The sequence below is a fragment of the Anomaloglossus baeobatrachus genome, chromosome 2 (assembly GCF_048569485.1).
Source record: "Anomaloglossus baeobatrachus isolate aAnoBae1 chromosome 2, aAnoBae1.hap1, whole genome shotgun sequence".
Classification (NCBI taxonomy): domain Eukaryota; kingdom Metazoa; phylum Chordata; class Amphibia; order Anura; family Aromobatidae; genus Anomaloglossus; species Anomaloglossus baeobatrachus.
In genome coordinates, this window is record NC_134354.1 from 299,492,906 (window position 1) to 299,516,755 (window position 23,850).

Sequence of the window (23,850 nt, forward strand, 5' to 3'; positions counted from 1 at the left end):
TTAAAGATGTGCTGCAGTATGTGTAACAATACTGTTTAATCTGGAACTATGTCATATCCCTGCAATTTGCTGGTTTGGTGCCCACAGTGGTGATTGACAAACAGAAATAATGAAAGTATTATTCATTGTTGATGGAATTTGGTAGCTCACATAAGTCATTATCATGTCAAATTATTAAATGTGTATGGCTTTCCTCCAGCTTTTCATTTTCAAATATGCTTGTATTGCAAGCACGTGTAATATCCATTAGAAAACCTGTACGTATAATGTTTTTTTGTCTTTGTAACAAATGTAAATGCATATTCCTTAAATGGTTTGTATCAAGATTTGAAGCTATCTCCATCACTTCCTTTAAGAAGGCAGCAAAGGTTCCCTACATAGTAGGGGTCTCAGCAATCCAACCTCCAATAATATAGAAACAATAAGCTATCCCTTAATCTATGGATAGGAGATATCTTCAAATGTTGGTACAGAAACTTTAAGTACCCCATAGTTATATAAGGTCTACCAAAGTGTGACCCTCAGCATATGCAATGCATACTTAACCACTTTAGATTTTAAAATGTGGTATTTGGTTATATCTTTTTTGCTAGTTAAAGATGCTTTACTGGTGGTTTTAAAAAAAATCCAAACGTTTCAATAGGTCTTTATGTGTAAATTATTACAGTCAATTAACTTGCCTCTTCCCTTGTATGTGTCTTTCATGTGAATAGCTTGGTACTTGTCCCACTAAAGAAGATAAAGAGGCCTTTGCCATTGTATCTGTGCCTGTTTCTGAGATTCGTGACTTGGATTTTGCCAATGATGCTAGTTCAATGCTGGCCAATTTTGTGGAACGTTTGAATGAGGGATTCATCAGCCAAAATGACCGCAGGTAGGGACTTGTATTCACAATTATTATTGATTAAGCCTTAGAAGGGAACCTGTCACTTGATTCTTGTTGCCCGAACCAGAGGAGGAATGAATCAGTGAATTAATTATGTTTCAAAGAAAACATAGTTTAAAAAGCCAGCCGGAGACCACAGGCTGAGTAGTCGGATGTTGTCTGACTAGCTTCTCCGCACCCTCTCCAATTAATTGACAGGTTTCTCCCATGTATGCATGTAGGGAGAGACCTGTTAATTAACTGGATCAGGGCAAGGAGAAAACGGCTGTGCACCACTTCACACTAGTCCAAGTCTCTCCTTACGTGTCCAACTGGATTTTCTAACTGTTTTCTCAGAAACGCCATGGCAGTTCAGAGTGAAACGTACCTGGCTGCATTTGTCCAGCCATGCTGTCATGATCCAGGCCGGCTTTTCCCTGCTGCTGGTTACACCCAGCTCTGGCCTGGTCGTGTAAGGGGTTAACTTCCCTTGCCTCATTCTGGATCCCAGGACGCTATATATTGCCTCTCTACCTATGGCTCAGTGCCAGTGAAATTCCTGCCTTGCAACATGTATACTTGCTTTGTTGAGTGTTCCCAATCTGTTCTGCCTCCCTGGTACTGTGTCCTGACTTTGACCCTCCCCTGTTTGTCTACCTGTCCCAGCCCCTGACTTCCCTCTCCTGTCTGTTGTTTGTGTTTCCCTCTGCATAACTGATCTCCCGGCTTCTGACTTGGTTCTGTTTTCTGACTTTGATTTTGATCCTCCCTTTGCAGTGACTCGACTTTCCTGGCTAGACCCTGACTGTTTGACAACTCTATTTCCTCCCCGTGGTTCGCCTGTTAACTGCCTGCTGAAGTTACTCTGCTGTACTTCAGCTGCCTTTCCGTTACAGTGTTTCTATGACTCTCCTTCACTACTCTGCTGCCACCTAGTGGGGATTACGCTGTACTATGTCTTACTAGCCTTTGTACAGTGTGACACATGCTTTGATTTATACTGCCTGTGGTTCTGAGCATCATGAAGCTGACAAGTTAAACATTATATTTTTTAATAGTATTCTAAAGATTCTGATATATGGTCCATGTCATTAGTACGCATTTGGTCTTCTGGCATTTTTTGCAGTTGCATAGAAAATATGAATTTTGCTGCAGATATTGTGGGGGATATGCCTTCTGTCTTGTAGACTACTAAGTGTGAGAACTTACTGCTTTCAATATACAGTAGTGCTGTGTTACTAGGATTTCATTGATAAGCAGGCTCATGACTTATACAGATTCATACACAATGCTATATATTGCCGTAAAATTGCTTTAGGATGTAGTACCGTATATCTTTGATAATAAAGAAATAAACCGCCATGCGGAATAATCTATGTGTGGTATTAATGTAATCTATATATAAATATACAGTGTATATAGTGTGAGGTGCAAAAATGTTGCTATATAATAATAACAATTCCCCTGATTGTATGGGGTTTTTAAGTGCTAACCTGGTGTCTCAGACTCACCCCTGACGAAGCCGCTGTGCACGGCGACACTCGTAGGGTCTTCTCTACGTCCACCCTCAGGTCTATTTAGGTCCTCCTGTAGCCACTTGTGCCTCTCAATTTCCTTCCCTGGAGCTACCAGGTTCTTATTACTTGGCCTATGTGTGCTGCCTCGGGCTCAGCATTATCTGGCTCTGGGCTTATCATCTACTATTTGTATTGTTACTGTCTATCACACCATATAGCAGACCTGGGCAAGGGGCGACCCGCGGGCCACATCCAGCCCGCCTACTCTTTGTGACCGGCCCGCCTGGTTCAGGGCGTCCTTGCGCCGGTCAGTGATGAGGGCAATCTGACCTGTTGTCCGGAGCTCCAGGCTCCGGGAGGCCCGTGGTCAGATTGCCCTCATCACACGCTGCGTGCCGGGCAGGGAGCGATCCTGCAGCTCTGCACAGTCAGTGCAGGCAGCGGAACGCAGGAATCTCTCCTCTGTTCCCTGCCCGACACCTTTCTCTGTGACACACGCGCGCCCTGATGTCGTCAGTATGGCGCGCGTGTGTCATTTGAAAAGTTCCTGCCCAGCAGGAGAAGAAGCTGCAGCGGCAGGGGCCCGTATGGAGAGAAGCAGCGGCGGGGACCCGTACAAGAACAGCAGCGGCGCAGCCTGGGCATGTAAAAGAGAAGCTGCTCAGCGGGGGGCTTGTATGGAGGTGCCTGAGGAGGGTACAATAAAGGTCCAGTCACACTAAGCAACTTACCAGCGATCCCAACAACGATAGGGATCGCTGGTAAGTTGCTAGGAGGTTGCTGGTGAGCTGTCACACTGCGACGCTCCAGCGATCCCACCAGCAACCTGACCTGGCAGGGATCGCTGGAGCGTGGCTACACGAGTTGCTGGTGAGCTCACCAGCAACCAGTGACCAGCCCCCAGTCTCCTAGTTACAGCACACATCAGGTTAATTAACCCGATGTGTGCTGCAGCTAAATGTGCACAGAGCAGGGAGCAGCGCACACTGAGCGCTGGCTCCTTGCTCTCCTAGTTACAGCACACATCGGGTTAATTGCCTGATGTGTCCTGCAGCTAAATGTGCACAGAGCAGGGAGCAGCGCACACTGCTTAGTGCTGGCTCCTTGCTCTCCTAGTTACAGCACACATCGGGTTAATTACCTGATGTGTGCTGCAGCTACATGTGCACAGAGCAGGAGCCGGCACTGACAGTGAGAGTGGAGGAGGCTGGTATCAAAGGTAAATATCGGGTAACCAAGGACAGGGCTTCTTGGTTACCCGATGTTTACATTAGTTACCAGCCTCTGCAGAAGCCGGCTCCTGCTGCCTGCACATTTAGTTGTTGCTGTCTCGCTGTCACACACAGCGATCTGTGCTTCACAGCAGGACAGCAACAACTAAAAAATGGCCCAGGACATTCAGCAACAACCAACGACCTCACAGCAGGGGCCAGGTTGTTGCTGGATGTCACACACAGCAACATCGCTAGCAACGTCACAAAAGTTGTTCGTTACCAGCGATGTTGCTAGCGATGTTGCTTAGTGTGACGGGGCCTTTAGAAGAGAGAGGTGAGTGGTTACTAGTAACCTGCGGGGACAATGGGGGCAGGCAGGGGGGGGGGAGGGGGGTAATTGTTGACAAATATTTGGGGTGTAGTGGTGTAGTATATGGGAATGAAGTTTTACAGCTGTGGTATATGGGGGGTGTAGTGGTGTAGTATATAGTGGTGTAGTTTTATTGGGGTGTAGTGGTGTAGTATAATACAGGTGTATATAGGGGTGTAGTAAAATACTACACCTCTATATACACCTGTATTATACTACACCCCTATATACACCTGTATTATACTACACCCCTATATACACCTGTATTATACTACACCACTACACCCCTATATACACCTGTATTATACTACACCACTACACCCCTATATACACCTGTATTATACTACACCACTACACCCCTATATACACCTGTAATATACTACACCCCTATATACACCTGTATTATACTACACTCCTATATACACCTGCATTATACTACACCCCTATATACACCTGCATTATACTACACCCCTATATACACCTGTATTATACTACACCCCTATATACACCTGTATTATACTATAGCACTACACCCCTATATACACCTGTATTATACTACACCCCTATATACACCTGTATTATACTACACCCCTATATACACCTGGATTATACTACACCCCTATATACACCTGGATTATACTACACCACTACACCCCTATATATCCCTGTATTATACTACACCCCTATATACACCTGTATTATACTACACCCCTATATACACCTGTATAATACAGGTGTATATAGGGGTGTAGTGGTGTAGTATAATACAGGTGTATATAGGGGTGTAGTGGTGTAGTATAATACAGGTGTAGTATATAGGGGTGTAGTATAATACAGGTGTATATAGGGGTGTAGTGGTTTAGTATAATACAGGTGTATATAGGGGTGTAGTGGTGTAGTATAATACAGGTGTATATAGGGGTGTAGTATAATACAGGTGTAGTATATAGTGGTGTAGTATAATACAAGTGTAGTATATAGGGGTGTAGTGCTGTAGTATAATACAGGTGTAGTATATAGGAATGTAGTATAATATAGGTGTATATTGGGGTGTAGTGGTGTAGTATAATACAAGTGTAGTATATAGGGGTGTAGTGATGTAGGTTATCACAGGTGTAGTATATAGTAATGTAGTGGTGCAGTTTATTACAGGTGTAGTATATAGTGATGTAGTATATTACAGGTGTATATAGGGGTGTAGTGATGTGGTATATAGTGGTATAGTATATAGAGGTGTAGTTTACTACAGGTGCAGTGTATAGGGATGTATATTACAGGTGTAGTATTTGGCGGGTGTAGTTATGTAGTATATGGGGATTGTGTGTGTATGTATGTATGCATTGTGTGTATGTGTATATATATTATATACACACACAGTATATATATATGCATGTGTGTGTGTGTGTGTATATATATATATATATATATTATATATACCATCCCAATTTCTCATGCGGTCCCATGGGAAAATTAATTGCCCACCCCTGCCATAAAGCATATCCACCGAGTCCTCTTGGTGGATTTCTGCCTTTGATTAGTGCACCTTTCATGCACAGGAGCTCTTTATATGCAATTATTACTATTTTGTGCATAATTTATTGAAGGTGGCTTTTATATCCTGGTCATCTATTCTACTCTGGTCCTCCAGTTTTTGTGTTCAGGTTATTGTGGTTTGTTATTCTTGATTACTATTCCCATCTATACAATTTCATTGCTTATTGGGGCAGTTACTCTATTGTGGATTTGATCCACTTTGGGTGTAGGGGTTGTTTTCTATTTTAAATGTTTTTATCTTTGTTTGTGGTTGGCATTTATTGCAATAAAATGATTTTCATATTAAATATGTAAACTTATTTTCTATATTTATTCTCGGTGTGCAAATTTGCTCTTTTTCTTGTGTCATTGACTAATGTAATCTGTACTATGTATTTTTTTTAGCTTTTTTTCTATGCTATAGCCAATTGTCAGTTTCACCTGAGTCAAGATCCAGTGTTACCTCCTTGTGGAGAGTGACGTGCCTGTCATGCCAGTGTAAGAAGACTTATAGGCTATGCAATGCAATCCTCTGGGAAAATAAATATGGAAATTGGCTCTTCAGAGAGTGAAGACTTGAACTCTAGGGCCACCTATTAAGAGTTATTATTAATGGCCTTCAGCTCAATCTTGAGCCATGGTGACTTAATAGATGAATGCACTGTAGGAAGATTGATCTTGTACAAGCCTAGATAGGTCCACCAGGATTCTCTCCATTGTTATCTCGATTGTATCAAGCCATTGGGTTGCTGGTCTTCTTCTTCGCGTTGTTCCTTCTATTCTTCCGACCATGATGTCCTTCTCCAATGATTGCTCTCTTCGTATGATGTGTCAAAGTAGGCAAGTTGTAGCTTGGTGATTTTTGCTTCAAGTGACATGTCAGGCTTGATTTGTTCCAAAATTGACTTGATTGTTTTCTTGATAACATGCTTCTCCAGCATGGTATTGATTACATTTTCTCTCTTGGACGGAAGGGAAGATCTAAAGCTGCAGAGATATCAAAATGTTTGAAACTTGGAATGTACGAACTATGAAGAAATACAAACTCAACATCGTCAAAACTGAAATGGACAAAACAGGACTCAACATACTAATGGAAGTAGCAATCCTAGGAGTCGATATTCCAATAGGTGGCACTAGAGTTCAAGTCCACTGCCTCTGTTAGGCAATTTGCATACCCAAACTCAGTAACAGTACCCCCCCATTCTCAATTCTGTGCCTGCTTCTAATCTTATATCAGAGTGTCTAGTTCAGCCTGATGGAGCTCACCTTGTTATACTTGTCAAAATAATGTGTATAATTGTTTGTTGCTGTATAAAACATGAGAATTAGTTGCCTGTCTACAACCATCTCATCACATGCATGCGTTCATACCTAAATACGTTCATGCATATACAGTATATTCATATTCAGCATCTGATACTGAGAACACTGTTGAGTGCTAAGGCTTTGCCATTACCAGGTATAGGGATAAAAGGACCAAGTTTTCTTTGGTGAGTTTTTTTTACATAAGTATTTATAAGCCAGGATCAGAAGAAAAGTATAATAGAAACGTGTGCACCACTTCTGTATTTCTTACCCATTCCTGGATTTGGCTTCCAAATACTGAGCTACAAAACTCACCAAATACTCATTGAGTGCATGTGGCCTTACAAATACTCAGGTACAAAACTCACCAATTACTCAATGTCTGCACATGGTCTTACAAATACTGAGGTACAAAACTCACCAAACACTCAATGAGTGCACGTGGCCTTACAAATACTGAGGTACAAAACTCACCAAACACTCAATGAGTGCACGTGGCCTTACAAATACTAAGGTACAAAACTTACCAAACACTCCCTGTGTGCACATGACATTACAAATACTGATGTACAAAACTCGCCAAACACTCAATGAGTGCACGTGGCCTTACAAATACTGAGGTACAAAACTCGCCAAACACTCAATGAGTGCATGTGGCCTTACAAATACTGAGGTACAAAACTCGCCAAACACTCAATGAGTGCACGTGGCCTTACAAATACTCAGGTACAAAACTCGCCAAACACTCAATGAGTGCACGTGGCCTTACAAATACTCAGGTACAAAACTCGCCAAACACTCAATGAGTGCACGTGGCCTTACAAATACTCAGGTACAAAACTCGCCAAACACTCAATGAGTGCACGTGGCCTTACAAATACTCAGGTACAAAACTCGCCAAACACTCAATGAGTGCACGTGGCCTTACAAATACTGAGGTACAAAACTCGCCAAACACTCAATGAGTGCACGTGGCCTTACAAATACTCAGGTACAAAACTCGCCAAACACTCAATGAGTGCACGTGGCCTTACAAATACTCAGGTACAAAACTCGCCAAACACTCAATGAGGGCACGTGGCTTTAGAATCAGCATTTCTCTTCTCAGCGCTTTGTGTTGTACAGTAGTTTCTAAATGTGGATGTAAGTAGTTAAACATTCTGGCATCAAAACTAAACCCCCCTGTATTGGTGAGCCAAATCCAACCACTCCCTATTTGTTTAGGCCTATTATTAGGATGTGTAGGTTAAACAGCACCTTTTATCATGGGCTGCTTCTAATAGCTATTCAATGTATTGTTAAACAAATCCTTATCTGCAGCATGCACATTTATGATGTAACAATGAGCATCCGTTCACTACACAAACACAGATAACAGCCTGAACCTGAACAACCCTCAGATAGAAGCTTTTACTGCGCCATCTCATTAATTCGCTGCAGCCTATTTCACTGTGTACAGGTCATCATTATACAATCACTTATTGTGCATATATAGTCAACATACTTTTACATCATCCTGTTCATTACTGATGCTCAGATTAGCCAGATCCATAGCACTGAGGCATTGTGCGGGGTGTTGGATTGAATTAGGACGTTCTTTCCCTGGGGTTGTATTTCTAGTCTAGTCCTGTTGAGTGCACAGGATCCTTCCATGTCTGCTGTGAAATTGTGTCTGTTGATCCTTCTATGAATGGTAAAAATTCTTTATTGCCCACACCCCAATGACTTCATTCCTGCTGTCTGAGACATGCACAGTCTTAATAAGGTGCATGCAGAACAAGGATTAACAAGACTCTAAGCAGTTTGATGCTACAGTAACTCTTGGAGTCGTTTAATCCTTTGTGGTTACTGATTTCAGATTTTTTTTAATACTTAAAATTAAATCTGTGTGTTGTGCTGCTTTGTGTAATATAAGATCTTATAAAATGATGTTCCCCTTAATCCCAGGTCAGCCTTTGTATGCATACAGCTAAATTGTAAAGGCCAATAACATGCTCACAGTGAAGCAAAATAATGAAGAAAATTCCCTAGGTCTTAGAAATGTGATGGAGAACAAGCAATCTGTGACCCACATACAACTAACACTCAGCTCTGCCAGCTGGCAATCCTTAAAGGATGTCTCCTTCCTGATTTATAGCACTGGCATGCAAACACTTTAGGTATGAGCCATACCTTAAAGGGGTGGACTGAATGCAAAGCATTTTTCTTCTAACTTCATATCTATTTAGTTCCATAATATAAGCTATTTTCTAATATTCTTGCTTTGAAAATTTCCTACCATTCCCTAACTACACTAACATCTTCTGTGATTTTTTTTCTATTTCCTGTCTAATGATTATTCGTTTGAGTATCCGAGTGCATGCTGGGACATTCAAAGCATCATTAGGGGGCAGAAGCTGCGGTCCCTTCCATACCCTCTGCACCTCCCTGAAACAAAGCGTCATCACAGATGGTCATTTTAGGGGCAGTGCTGTCACTGCTGTTTCCATGAGTGTCTTCCTACTGCAGTGTCTCATTCCCACCCCCCCCCATGAGTTGTTTCCAACCTTCCCATGCACTCTTTTCCTTCTGCAGTATCTCCTTCCTTGCCCTGCACAATGAGCGCAGAGTTTGAACTGTTGTTGGCTTATGAATAGTAATAAGCTGGAAGCAGAATGGTGTCAGTATTCCTGGCAGTAGGCCTAGTGACATCGCCTGTGTTAGGTTGACCAAACGGTCACAACTTTTGCCAGTGATGACCTAATGCAGAGGGAGTCCCGGTAACCCCCCCTACTTCCTCAGCTCTAGCGAGATACAGGCACGCACTGATATCTACACAGAAGCAAGAGATGTGCGCTCCAATAAGAACTGTATTGATTTGTTTTGATACACAGGGTTATACAAAAACCAATTAGGGCGTAACTATGTAACATGCATATTCATTATTCTACAGTCATCATAGGCGTGGATTACATGTTCCCAGCAAGAGAAATTAACATGATGACTTTTATTCCCAAGACAGTCTGTTACCCATAACAAGGTGTTTTTCTCTCTTCTAAGTCAAAACATTCCAAGTCCTTGAGACTTTCTCAAAGTCTTTTACGTAAACAAGTCTGGTTGTGCTCTTTGCAAAAGGAGAATGAATTTTTATGATTTTTCCTAACCAGTGAAAAGCTAACTCTTTCCTCACAATCCACCCTTTTTGCGTGATTGATTCACGGGGGCCCATCGAGAAGCTGTGAAAGCAGGGTAGCCACTAGATACTATCCGAGCCGCGGGTTGCTCAGGGAGTGTCGTCCACATCCATCCTCCAGAAAACTGCCTGCAAGCCTCCCGACAAGAGTCGCATCATGATACGCCAAGGTGATTTCTAGAGGAAAGAGTAGAAAAGAAAAAAGCATATTAGTGATTTCATAGGGGTGCTGAATAATCATTGTATTTGCATTTCCTCAAGCAGCAGGAAAACAAAGCCATTTGCAACTTAAACACTACATAGGCAACTAATAAACAGAGTAGCACTTGGAACACTGATTGCAGTATCCCCATTAACCATCCTCTTACTCCCTTAAACCAGTTTGCAGGGTTGAACATTGAAAGGGTATTGCTCCACCAAGCATCTGAGCTTCTGAGTACCTCCTCATCATGTTTTTTCCTCAGCTTTTGTATCTCAGTTAAACTGGCTTGGGCTTTTAAGGTTCCTTTTGGATCTATGTAGTGCCAACAGCTGGGACCTATTATTTGGCATATCCCCTCTTGGGCTGCAGTGAGGTAATCCAGTACCAAAGTATGTTGGTTGGTTACAATGATTAATTGTCTCTGTATGGCAATGGTACTATTTACTGCTTGGAGAACCTCAAAAATGTGATCATCAAGATAGTCGGTGCTGTCCACCAACTTATCATGCATCTGCATTATCATGGGATAGAGAAAAAGGGAACTGAAAAATTTGTTGACATGGCTCATTTGAACCACATGGGGTCGGCCACTAGGCCTGTCTTTGTTGTCTGCCGCTCTCTTTACCAGTAGGTGGAGAGGCATTTTCCCTGCCGGTATATCAGTAGTATTGATAATGAAGGTGGCAGGGGTCAAACGGGCCAAGGTGCAGGTGCCATTTACTCCTACTGGTAGCCATTTGTAGGCATTATAACCACAAACCCAGTAGGTTTGCGGCGGGAGATCCCAGATGGCCGAATGTTGTAGTATGAGTCTATGTACTATATCTATAAAGTCCGATATGTTTCTCAGCATACACCATCCGGGAAGTTGGCGTAGGGGACTACAATACCCTGCGGACTGTTCACCAGAGGTTTCTCGGCCAGGCACATATGGGTCTGAATCATTGCACCATATATTTCCGGGTTGGGAGTTACAAGTATCATTTGTGCCTTCTGTAAACAATGAATTGTGTACCCACCCATGGTCATGCAGATGTCTCTCTAACAGCATGGGTTTAAATGCATCTGTACTGTCAGAGGTTCGCCCAAAACTTATTTTAATTCCTTCTGTTGGAATCTTGCCCATAGTAGGTGTTTTTGTGTAATTACGGGGTACCCAGCTGCTTCCTTCAAGGCTAAGTATTGATGGGTTCCAGGAAGGCCGGTAGTAAGGTTGCCTTGCCACCAGGGGAAATCTACCCATCCTACTATTGGTATGGGCACACTAGTGTTCCACAGTTTTTGATACTTGGTGTCATTGACTGATAGTCTATTGTAACAGCCTCATCATTGAAACACTTCATTTATTGGGACTGGAATGGCTAAGTAAGGCATAGAAGAGGTTGTCACAGGTGCGTGTGTACATATCCAGCAGTCTGTGATCTCAAGTTTTTCAGCTAACACTTCATGGTGGGTCTCAAATGAATTCTGCCGTGGTGTAGAAGTCCCTAAAAAGGAAGTACACATAGAAATACTTATCAGCAGTATTAGGCCTTCTTGCAGTGGCTGGCATGGACCCATGTCGATCTCCCCTCAAGTTTGACAGAGGTTGGAGTGGTGAGCTGGACAGTCAAAGGCCCTTCGAATCGTGGCTCAAGGGTCTTTCTCACAAGCTTCTTTAGGTAGACCCGGTCACCAGGCTTTAGGTAGTGGGTTCCTAGAACTGCATCAGGATCAGGTAGAGAAGAATAGACCCTTTGGTGGGTCTCAGTTAGCCTCTTCTACAGGGAAACAACATAAGATGTTAGGCTATCACATTGCAGGTGTAACTCCTGCGGGAAGTAGCATCCTAATCTAGGTGCACTACCAAAGAGTATTTCAAAGGGTGAGAGCCTGTGCTTTCCCTGCGGGGTGGTCCTTATGGAGTAAAGAGCCATGGGGAGACATTCTGTCCATGGTCTACCAGTCTCCTCCACTGCCTTGTTTAGTTTAAGCTTTGGAGTTCGATTTAACCTTTCCACTTTCCCTGATGACTGTGGGTGGTAAGGCATGTGTAAGGCTGACTGAATGCCTAACAGGGCACAAGTGTTCTGGAAAACTTGTCCAGTGAAATGGGTACCTCGGTCTGACTCTATGACTTCAGGGAGTCCAAACCGGGGTACCAGCTCACAGGCCAGTTTTTTTTGCTGTCATTCTGGCCGTGGCTGAGCTGACAGGGTAGGCCTCTGGCCATCCTGAGAAAAAGTCTACACAGACAAGTACAAACTCGTAGATGCCATGTTTTGGCAGCTGAATATAGTCTATTTGTATTCTTTGAAATGGGGCAGACATCTTTGGCATGTGTCTTTGCGGGGTTTTAGTTAGCTGGCCTAGATTATGCTGTTGACAGATGTGACAAGCTTTTATTCTCTGGGAGGCGTATTGTCTGAAGCCGTGGCTACCCAATGAGGTTGCATCTGGTTCATGATTGAGTTTGTGCTACCGTGCGTAGGGTAGTGAAGTATTTGGAAAATGGCAGGGAACCAACTACGTGGCAGGACGGAAAGTCCGTTTAGGCGCCAAATCCCCTCCACCTTTTCTGTCCCCTTGGCCCGCCATCCGGCCTTTTCTTCCTCAGAGGCGTTTTCCTGTGTCTCAGAGAGGTTCTGCGTTTCTTCCTCCGTCGTTGACACTGTTTCCGTCTCCTTCAAAGGGAGTAAGGCTGCTTGTTTTGCTGTTTGGTCGGCCAAGCGATTTCCCCTTGCCTCGGGTGTTTGAGCCTTGGTGTGGGCAGCAACCTTTATGATTGCTAGCTGCTTTGGTATCAAGGCTACTTTCATTAGTTTCTTCACTGAGGCTCCATGCCTGAGGGGATTTCCTACCGCTGTGAGGAATCCTCTAGTCTGCCAGATAGTGCCAAAATCGTGCACAATGCCGTGTGCATAGGCTGAGTCCGTGTAGATGATCGCTGTTCGTTCTTCCAGAAACTCAATTGCCCAGATGAGGGCGAGAAGTTCTGCTTCTTGGGCAGATATGCGCGGAGGTAGCGGTTGTTTGGCTAAAACTGCATGTAAAGTCACTACCACAAATCCGGTGTGGAACTTACCTGTGTCATCGGCATATCTGCTTCCATCCACAAAAAGTTCAAAGTCTGGATTTGTAAGCGGTGTTGCCTGAATATTGTGCAGGGGCCTTGCCTCATGTTCAATGAGTTCCTGACAATCATGATCAAATGGTGCGCTCTCTTCCTCTGTCCCCCCTTCTAAACTTGTGAAGATCAGCAGATCAGCGAAGTTTAGACTTGTAACTCAAGCAAATGAGATGTTTGGGGGTAGCAACAGCGTGCAATGAAGTCTGACTTGTCTTGCCATGGAGAGATGTTTCAACTGCACTTGATTGAGAATAGCATAGATGTCATGGCTGGTAAGGATGGTGGTCTGGAAATCGAGTGAGATTTGAGATGCTTTCTGCAGTATGTTTGAAACTGCTGTAACAGCACGGACACAGGTTGGTGCTGCTTTGGTGACGTTGTCGAGTTGAGAGGAGTAGTACCCGATTATGTGATGTTTGTCCGTCTTCTGGGTGAGTACTCCTACGGCAAATCCTTGAAGCTCTGCTACGAACAGATAGAAGGTGAGATCATAGTTTGGTAGTACCAGAGCAGGTGCATCAATCACTAGTTCCTTGAGCTGTTGAAAGCTTTGTCGAGCTTCTTCTGTAAGGCAGAAAGGAACATTCTTCGTGCAATCATACAACAGTTGTATGAGTAGTGACGCATTGGGAATCCATTGTATGCAGAATGATATTAGTCCTAAAAATCATCTGAGTTGCTTGAGATTCCTGGGAATGCTTGCTTTTCTAATCACTTCTTGTCTGTCCGGGCTGAGGTGTTTTTGTCCCGCAGAGAGACAGTGACCCAGGAAAGTGACCCTCGTTTTGCAGACTTGTAATTTGTCTCTGCTTGCTTTGCATCCAGATTCTGCTAGAAAGATAAGAAGGCTTATTGAAGCCGTTTTACATTCTTCTTCGCTGGGGCAGCACAGTAGTAAATCATCCACGTACTGAAGGAGGACACAGCAGTCTGGGGGCTGCCAGCTTTGAAGGACACTAATCATAGCCTGAGTATATAGCGTAGGGGAATGCTGCATTCGTTGTGGCAGCCTGGTCCACGTGTATTGATTTTGCTTGTGCGTGAATGCAAAGAGGTCATGCTGGGTCCAGTGGTACTGAGCATTAGCAAGGTCTATGACCGTATAATGGGTAGATGTAGCCGGTACCTGTGTGAGCAGTGTATGTGGATTAAAAACAACAGGAGTGAGGGGCTCCAGTATTGAGTTCACTGCCCTCAAATTGTGTACCATTCGGCAAGTGACTGGGTCACCTTTCTTCACTTGTTTCTTCTTGACAGGAAACAGCGGAGTGTTGTAAGGAGACTTAGTAGTTCTGAGAGCTCCCGACTTCAACAATTCTTTTATTTGGTGATCCAGAGCAGCTTCCTGTTGAGCATTAAGAGGATATTGTCTCAGCTGGGGTGGTGTAATTCCAGGTTTGACTGAAACTTTTACGGGGGGCACGGGTAGTGTTCCAAGGTCAGTTTTCGACGTGGACCAGAGTTTTGCAGGAACTTGTAGAAGTACTGGATCCGTGTTTGCTTCCTGTGTGACATGAGATTCTGGTCGATCATTTGAAGAGTGCACAGGACGTCTTCTGGAATATCTTCCGGAATTTGCAGGATAGCAGATCCATCTTCATTGTATACAATTGAGCTTTTAATCTTGATAGTACATCTGCTCCCACTAGGGCATCTCCACCCAGGGGGGATACTAAGAATTTGGACACGAACATGTGTGGTCCCAGTTTCACCTTCAGTGGATGTGTTATTGGGATTATCTGGGCTTGTCCATCAAAACCGGATACTATAGTAGCTTCGGATGAGATGGAGCCTTCAGGCACCAGGTTCCTGGGGAGTACGGAGTGTGAGGCTCCTGAGTCCACCAGAGCCCTTATTTCCTTGTTGCCAATTTGGAGGGGGACATGTATAAATGGACCTCTGGCATCCCTATCCCGTGCTGACGCAAGTCAGGCAGTCATTTCTTCTTGACTCCCGGGCTGGTTTTGAGTGTCCCTCTTCTTTTTTCTACAGTCTCTGATCACATGTCCTTTGATTCCACAATAGTAGCATGTCGGTGCCTTCTTTCTTGCGCCTTCTGGCTGACCATCCACTGCTGCTCTGACAACTTTCTTGCTGATCCTTTAATCCTTTGCGTCGGTTTTTAAGCCACTTGCTTTGTTGACTAGAAGATCTATGTCTTCCATGTTTCTCCATTCGGGGCAGCACGCTTTCAATCTATTATTATTATTTTTTTATTATTTATTTATAGAGCACCATTAATTCCATGGTGCTGTACATGAGAAGGGGGTTACATACAAAATACGTATACAAGTTACAGTAGACAGACTAGTACAGAGGGAAGAGGGCCCTACCCTTGCGGGCTTACATTCTATAGGATTATGGGGAGGAGACAATAGGTGGGGTGTAGGTCAGGCGGCGGCTCCACACGGTGGTCGGGTGGCAGCTCCGCACGGTGGTCGGGCGGCAGCGAGTTCATTGTAGATTGTAGGCATTTCTGAACAGGTGCGTTTTCAGGTTCCGTTTGAAGTTTGCAAGGGTAGGGGATAGTCTGACGTGTTGAGGCAGCGAGTTCCAGGAGACTGGGGATGCTCGGGAGAAGTCTTGGAGTCGGATCTATCTGCCAGAGGTGCATGTATTCCATCCATGAAGGATCTTACCATCAGGCGACGTATTGCGCCTTCTTGCAAGTCAAACCGTTCATCTGCGAATGACTGCATTAATCTGTAGTAAAATGAGCTGACATTCTCCACAGGACCTTGATGCACTGGTCCCATTGTGCCCTTAGTTCGTTGCTCCTGGGTGCAGAAGAGATTGAGTCTTATCATGAAGTCTTGGCCCGATTCCACAGTACGGGTATCAGCTGGAACATGTCCTGTCAGATGGGCAGTGAGTTTGGCATACATCTCAGGGGACATTTTAACTCTACATAAGCCCTCCATGTCCAACCAAGTGCTTCTGTAAGAGACCTGTATTTGGTTCAGGTAGCGTGAAAAACTTACTGGGTTTCTAGTCGGGTCTGGAGCATTTTGCAGGAAAGCCATCTGCTCAGCTGGAGTCCAGGGTACGTAGTCTTCATACGTACGAGGAACTGCATCTCTGGGAGCATCTGGGTTTTGTGGATTAACAGGTGGTCTTATTAGGACTCTTCTTTCTACTACGGGATAAAGAGGCACTGGTGCTGTGGCTTGTGGCTTGTGCTGTGGGGCTCCACAGGCTAGGCATGTTTCACTCCAGTCCGGATTTTGTTGGCCACAGTTTGTGCAGGTCCATCCCGGGGGTCCTGCTATTTTTGGAGTTGTTGCAGGAGTAGTTGACAGGTACGGAGGAGGCTGGTGATCCTCATTAGCCTTCTTTCCAGTTTCTTCCCATGTATCTGATTCTTCATGGTATATCCAACCTTGATCATGGGCTGTCTTGGCCATGTCAGAAAGAGTTCTAACCAGTTCAGTCCATGATTTATCTGCTATTACTCCTGCTCTAGTATCTCTTATTTTGTCCCATTTGTTGGGGTCCAATTGATCCTTCTCCTTCAATCCAAATGTCTTAAAAACTTCCTTGGACTGACTGGCTGTTCTTTTGCCATGATAACACGTAATGAGATGTTGCAGGGTGCATCCAGCTCTTCTGTCCTTTGATATTCCTTGCCCCATTCTTCATCTATCTTCTTCAGCTTTTAGACTCTTGAATGTCCCTTGGACTAGACCTACCTATCCTGTAAGTACCCAGAGACTAACTCCTTATCTGTATTCCTACTTAAGGTGAGGTCTAGAACCACCTATCCTGGAAGTACCCAGAGACTGACTCTTGATCTGTATTCCTACTGAAAGGTGGTGTCCTAACTGTTCAGAGGGGGCTGAGTATGTTGAATGGCGCTAGGTTACCCTTCTTGTACCAAAGGTACACTCTATATCCGATAGCAATGGCAAACAGGGCTCCTCCAACTAACACTAGGGCAGTGAATATCACATCCATTGGACAGGGCAGACACACTGTTCCCTTAGCAACACTCACTGACGTGAGGGCCAATGGAGTTGGTTATCTGGTTCGTCCCAAGGTGATTTTAGCACTGGCACTGGTCCCACTGCACTCGCCCGTAACCCGAAAGTGTCCGGTCTGGCCCTGGGCACACAGTTTTAGCCTGGAGGAACCAGATGTTACCAACTCCTCTGATCTTGGACGGACAACAAAGGCAAAGCACAGAGAAGCAGACAAGGACACAGAAAACATCTGCTTGCAAAAGTTCTCTCAGGGTTCAGTAGTTACCCGCCAATTACCCAGTATCTACTCACAGTGTACCTCTTGCACATTGAGGAGGGAAGAGAACAGAGATGGGGAGCAGAGCAAAGAGCAGAAAGCGTTCAACTCTTACCTGGCCAGGTATTTCTGGTCCCCACTTCTGGTCACCTCCTCCTCGAGTTGGCAAGACGGTCCACCGGGTCCTGGGAAACGGGTTCCTGCTTTCGGGCGCCAGAAATGTTAGGTTGACCAAACGGTCACAACTTTTGCCAGTGATGACCTAATGCAGAGGGAGTCCCGGTAACCCCCCCTGCACCCTCAGCTGTAGCGAGATACAGGCACGCGCTGATATCTACACAGAAGCAAGAGATGTGCGCTCCAAAAAGAACTGTATTGATTTGTTTTGATACACAGGGTTATACAAAAACCATTTAGGGCGTAACTATGTAACATGCATATTCATTAGTCTACATTCATCATAGGCGTGGATTTCCAGCAAGAGAAATTAACATGATGACTTTTATTGCCAAGACAGTCTGTTACCCATAACAATGTGTTTTTCTCTCTTCTAAGTCAAAACATTCCAAGTCCTTGAGACTTTCTCAAAGTCTTTTACGTAAACAAGTCTGGTTGTGCTCTTTGCAAAAGGAGAATGAATTTCTATGATTTTTCCTAACCAGTGAAAAGTTAACTCTTTCCTCACACCTGCATTGCTGATCTCTACCACCTTTATTCGTGAAACCGCTCATCTGCCTTCTTATTACTATTCATAAGCCAATAACAGTGTGGATGCTGTGCTCATTGCACGGGGAGACATACTGCACAAGGAAGACAGTGCATGGGGAAGGGGGATGACTGCGCATGGGGGGGCTCGAGACACTGCATTGGGAAGACACTCAGGGACACAGAGCATCATTGATGACGCTTTGTTTCAGGGAGGAGCAGAGGCTGTGGAAGTGACCACAGCTTCTGATGACGCTTTGAATATTCCAGCATGCACTCGGGTACTCAAACGAATCATCATCAAATAGGATATAGAAGAAAAAAAAACACAGTAGCTGTTAGATAGTGTAGTTATGGAATGGTAGGGAAGTTTTAAAGCAAATATATTAAAAAATAGGTTAGATTATGGGACTAAGTAGATAGGAAGTTAGGAAAAAAATGCTTTGCCTACAAATCACACCTGGAGAAGTGAAAAAAGGGGCAGCTGGGATTTGAAAATGGGTCACAGCACACCTGTTCTTCAAAAAGAAGTGCAGAACCTGTTGGGATATACAGTATATCCCACTGTTATGCCATAACCTCTTAAAGGAAGTCTGTCAGCACAAAATGACTATTTTAAACAATTACAGCACCTTGTGGGATACGTTACTCTAATAAAAATGATCCATTTAATGTTCAAATTTGTGCCATGTACTATGTTTAAATTTGCTAATGAGGCGTTTAAACCCTCAGTGTGGCCTGGAATTCATTGCACCTTCCTGCCTACTTGTTTTCCAGATATATCAGCCTTCTTAATTCATTGACAGCTCTGGCAACATAGGAACCAAAGAGGGTACTGATAGATGGAAAACTAGTAGTTGGGGAAGTACACGGAGCGGCTTAGCCACACCAAGGGTTCCATCCAGACAGACCCTCATATTTGAATAAAGAATGATTTCTGGCAAAAACAGCAATGGATTTGGACACATAGGCCTCGAGTCATCAAAGCAACTATGCCAGATTTGTGGCTTAAATCATTTTGAAAATGTTGCACCTTTTGACATTTTTATGCCAGTTATGGCCAGCTCAGTCAAGATTGGCAGACAGGGGGGCGGTAAGAGTGTGACACGAAAGGCCTATTTAATCCATGATGAGCAGTGGTGCTGTCCCTAACCTCAGAAATCTTACTCCAGTTCCAGATGCTCCTGATTCACTAAAAGTTGTGCAGCTTCACCCTTAGTTTAACTAAATTCTAGTGTTTTTCAACAATAAAATCAACTTGCTTTACACCCCTCCATCCCACGCTATAAGCCCCTTCGCTTTGTATTGTCCCACATCTATCCTACCAACACAGCTATAATTTCCACGCTTTTCAGCAAAACCTGATCTCCTAATTGTAAAGGTGCATTTACACTTATAGACTGTAACGGTAAATGACCGATGTTCGCCTTTACATAAGTTGCTCATTTAATGGCCTGTCTAGACTGGGTGACCTGTATTTTATGGGGATAAAGTGATAGTTATATCACTGTTATTAGTAGCACATTCATTATATTTTGGGTAATGGTATGTACTACTACAGTCATAAGAAAACTATTTGAATTCTTTCGTTTTATCATGACATAAAAAAAATCTGGTTCCTGGAAGGTCTTAAAATTAGTTAAATGCAACCACAAATGAACAAAACATGACAAATTACTCCGTGTCATTATATACAGGGGATGTGGTACTGATAACGATTTAAAGGCCACGTGCACACATTAAGGTTTTTTTGCCTCAGTATTTGTAGCCAAAACCAGGAGTGGAACAATCAGACGAAAATTATAATGAACACACGGGCGTCACTTCTGTATTTTTTACCCATTCCTGGTTTTGGGTTAAAAATATTGAGGTAAAAAACTCACCAAATACTCAATGTGTGCACATGACTTGATACCGGCATGAACGCTCTGATCACTCAATAATCAAAACAATTTATTTGTTTATTATCTTGTTTACATAAGCCAATAATTGGTGAATTAGCTTTCTAAGGCTAGACAGTGCTCTCCGACAATCACTGCTTTGGGGTTTCCATCATAATCCCCGAAAAACAAAATTCCAATGGAAAACTAGATGGAGTCATTCATTCTTTAAGGCCATCTAACAGTTTGGAATCTCTGTCCAACTCAGCAATATTCATCTTTTTTACATCCGCACAAAAAAACATGGTCTGCCACATTTTTGCGTGTGTCTTAAAAAGATTAACACTTCCAGTACAGAGACTACCGAATCCAAAGTCACACCTACAGCATCAAAAAACTGGATGGCTCCGATAAGGCTCTGTTGGGGTTTCCATTGAATCCTATCTTTTAGCAATTGTAACTGAAACCTTGATACAGTGTTCATCGAAGAACACGCTATGTATGTGAAGTCCGCCTAAATGAGCCTTAACTGATTCTCCCTTTTCAGACATGTGCTTTGCATCGTTTTGGACCTTAGCCTCTCTATATAGGCCCACCTGTAGCCTCCTTTATTAGTCCTTGTTCTGAGGTTCCTCCTCAAGTTATCCAAGTTTTATTTCTGTTGACAGAATTACAGGTTTTACTAAGAATAAGAAGAGTTTCATGTTGAACACATCCATGCATGATGGCAATAAGTTTATAATTATTTAGTTTAAAAAGACGTTTGTTTGTCCCACACCTTTGTAAATCAAAGGGCCTGATTCATTAAAATTGGCATTGTACGTGCCATTCGTAATAAACCTGCAATTTACAGTAGGATGCACCGAATTCAATAAGAGATCAAGGACTGAATTAGCATTTCTGGCATTAAAAAACGCCTTCCCTATTGATGAATTTGATGGGAGGGTGTCACTACACGCCATCCTGCCCTGTATCCTCCTCATTCCAGCCCATTCTGGTGGCGTTGGCTAAAACTGGTGTGAAAATGCCAAAAGTCTCAAAATGTTCCCACTGTACAATGTTTTATGACAGATGTGTTTTCATGACCGTGCATATAGCTGCATGACAATGTCAAGGTATAGTCACACAAATATAATTTGAGTCAGGGTGCTATCTGTATGCACAACAGCCTCACATTGGCATCACAATATAACAGACAAGACCAGGGCATGCTGTGTTTTTTTTTCCACAAGGACCAGTAAAATCACTTACAGGCCTTATATTTTATAGACCATGTTAGTAATTTTACTGGTCCTTGAGAAAAAAATCTTTCTGAGACGTTCCTGAGCTGCACATCAATTGGAGACTTGACTGGCCGAGAAATCACATATTCCTATCAACTTAACCAAACTAGCAAAACTATTACATTTAGCACATTTTACCAGTAAAAAGTACATTTTGTTTCCTTGGGCACTCAATTTTTGTTTTCCACTGGCCTGTGTTGCCCACGATTCTTATATTTTACAATATATATTCTCTAAGGAGTCATAATATACAATGACCTTGTATAATACTTTTGACATTTCTTTTCAGTTTAAAAATGTGAATTTCACAATCAGGTTGTAACTCTTTAAGGTTTGCCATCAAACTCTTAGAAGATTTGGTTTTCTTTGTGGTGGATGTTCCAAACAATGGTCAAAATGTGTTGGAGATAGTGATTTCCAAGCCCAACAGAGAGCGTCAAAAGCTGATGAGAGAGCAGAACATACTTAAGCAGGTTGGACACATTAATATTCATTTATATTCATTGTTTTTATGAATTTTGTTCCCTTTCTGTTAGTTACGCTGCCACAAATGTTGTAGTTCTATTGGCATCTTATGGCATTTTTAAATTAATCTTTGTTTTCAGGTTGTGTTTTTCTTGGGTGTCGTTATGTGGTACTACAAGAAAAATCCTCTCAGCAAAAATTAACCTTTGAAAAAATACTTGAAATTTTAAGAGGAAAAATGTATAAAAATGGCACAAGTGGTTACCACAAATATCTACCACTGCGCCGCAAAATTACAAATCGAGGGACAAAAGGCCTAAATATTTTCCTTACATATTGTGCCCTATTATTATCACTACATATTAGCGGAGGTTGGCATGCTAGATAAGGTACGTCACTATTGTCTTAGCCTAGGAAATCTTAGTGCTTCCTGTGCAAAAAAGACACCTAGTATAAATGAATGCCCCCTAATAAGGGAGACAGGACATACAGAAATATGGGCAAATATATAGCCAACTTTCTAAACAAAGCAAAAGTGCTATAGATTACTGACAAAGCTAAGGAGCTATAGATTACTGATAAATATTAAGTGATCAACCTGTATAGGGATCAAACATAAGGTGTTATTGGTGTTAATATAGTAACCCTATAAAGACACATGCAATTAAAGTAGATACCCCATATGCAATAGAATATCAGTGGCACAGCGAAACACGAGGGTATCATTTAAAAGACGGGAGACCCCATATAGCTACCAGTTTCCTGCTACCTCGACGCATTGATGCTGGTTTATCAGGAGGCATCAGAGGGTGATCAGTAATAGGAGGTTTGTTGGAGTCTTGATGCATAGACAATGCAGTCTTGCATGCTGGCAAGGAGGCGGAAACGCATTGAGGTCGCGGAGAACAGGTAGCTATACAGTATGGGTTATTTGCTCTTTAAGTGAAATCCCAGTGTTTTGATCTGCTTATGATATTCTATTGTATATTTGTTATCTACTTTAATTGCATGTACTTTTATAGGGTTACTATATTATTACCAATAATGATCAGTATAGAGGTTTGATTTGTGATTATTTGATATGTGATCACTTAATATTTATCTGCAATCTTTAGCACCTTAGCTTTATACAGTATTAAAAGCCGACTATATAGCATCCATGATGTGATATTTGTGGGATAGACACTTATTTGTCCATATTTCTCCCTTATTCAGGGACATTCATTTATAATAAAGGTGTCTTTCTTATTCAGGAAACAGTAGGATTTCCTAGGGTAAGACGACGATGAGCGGGGGTGCCAATCTTATCTTGGGTGCCAACCTCAGCGGTCAGGTAGGGCACGTTGTGTAGAAAAAATATTTAAGCCTATTGTACCTGTCCCCCTCGATCTAACAGCCCTGTAATTTTGTGGTGGATGTTTGTTGCAAACACTTTGGCCATTTTTATAACTTTTCCATTTGGGAACTTCAAGAAGTTTTTTTCTTTCAATCACTATTAATAAAAGTTAATTTTTATTGAGGGGATCTTTCTGATTATTTGAGACATTTTTCAAATCCTCCTTTCAATTGGTTATTTTTAGGCTATGTGCTACTACAACCGTAAGAAACATTGCTTACATGCAATTTCAATTTTATGGTTTTATGTCAGAATATAATATAAAACATATCTGGGCCTTAGAAGGTCTTAAAATTAGCTAAATACAACCTCACATGAGCAGCAACATATCATAAATTACTCTTAGAGCTGGTCGAACTAGCAGAAAACCGGAACTGACGGGTTCCTGCTGAGTTTTAAAAAAACAAACGGATCATGTATAAGTCTATGGGAACCAGAATTCGGAGATTAAAAATGTTGGTGGGAGGGATAGAGGAATGGATGGGAGTGCACACGGTGCACTCACTGAACCTCCGTCACAGCAGCAAGCTACTTCCAAGTCACGCTTTCCCTTTCAGAGCTGACAATTAACACTCCTTGAATATTCACTGTTTTC

The 23,850-nt window shown here is 42.8% G+C and overlaps 1 protein-coding gene across 2 annotated transcripts in view; it reads left to right on the forward strand.

Annotated features, from left to right (window-relative positions):
• ITPR3 (inositol 1,4,5-trisphosphate receptor type 3) overlaps positions 1-23,850 on the forward strand; it is a 483,832-nt gene that overhangs the window by 161,885 nt on the left and 298,097 nt on the right. For both annotated transcript variants that reach the window (XM_075335858.1, XM_075335859.1), the window contains exons 13-14: positions 714-874; positions 21,726-21,867. In XM_075335858.1, coding sequence (XP_075191973.1) covers positions 714-874; positions 21,726-21,867 — 303 coding nt within the window. The remainder of the gene's footprint in view (positions 1-713; positions 875-21,725; positions 21,868-23,850) is intronic.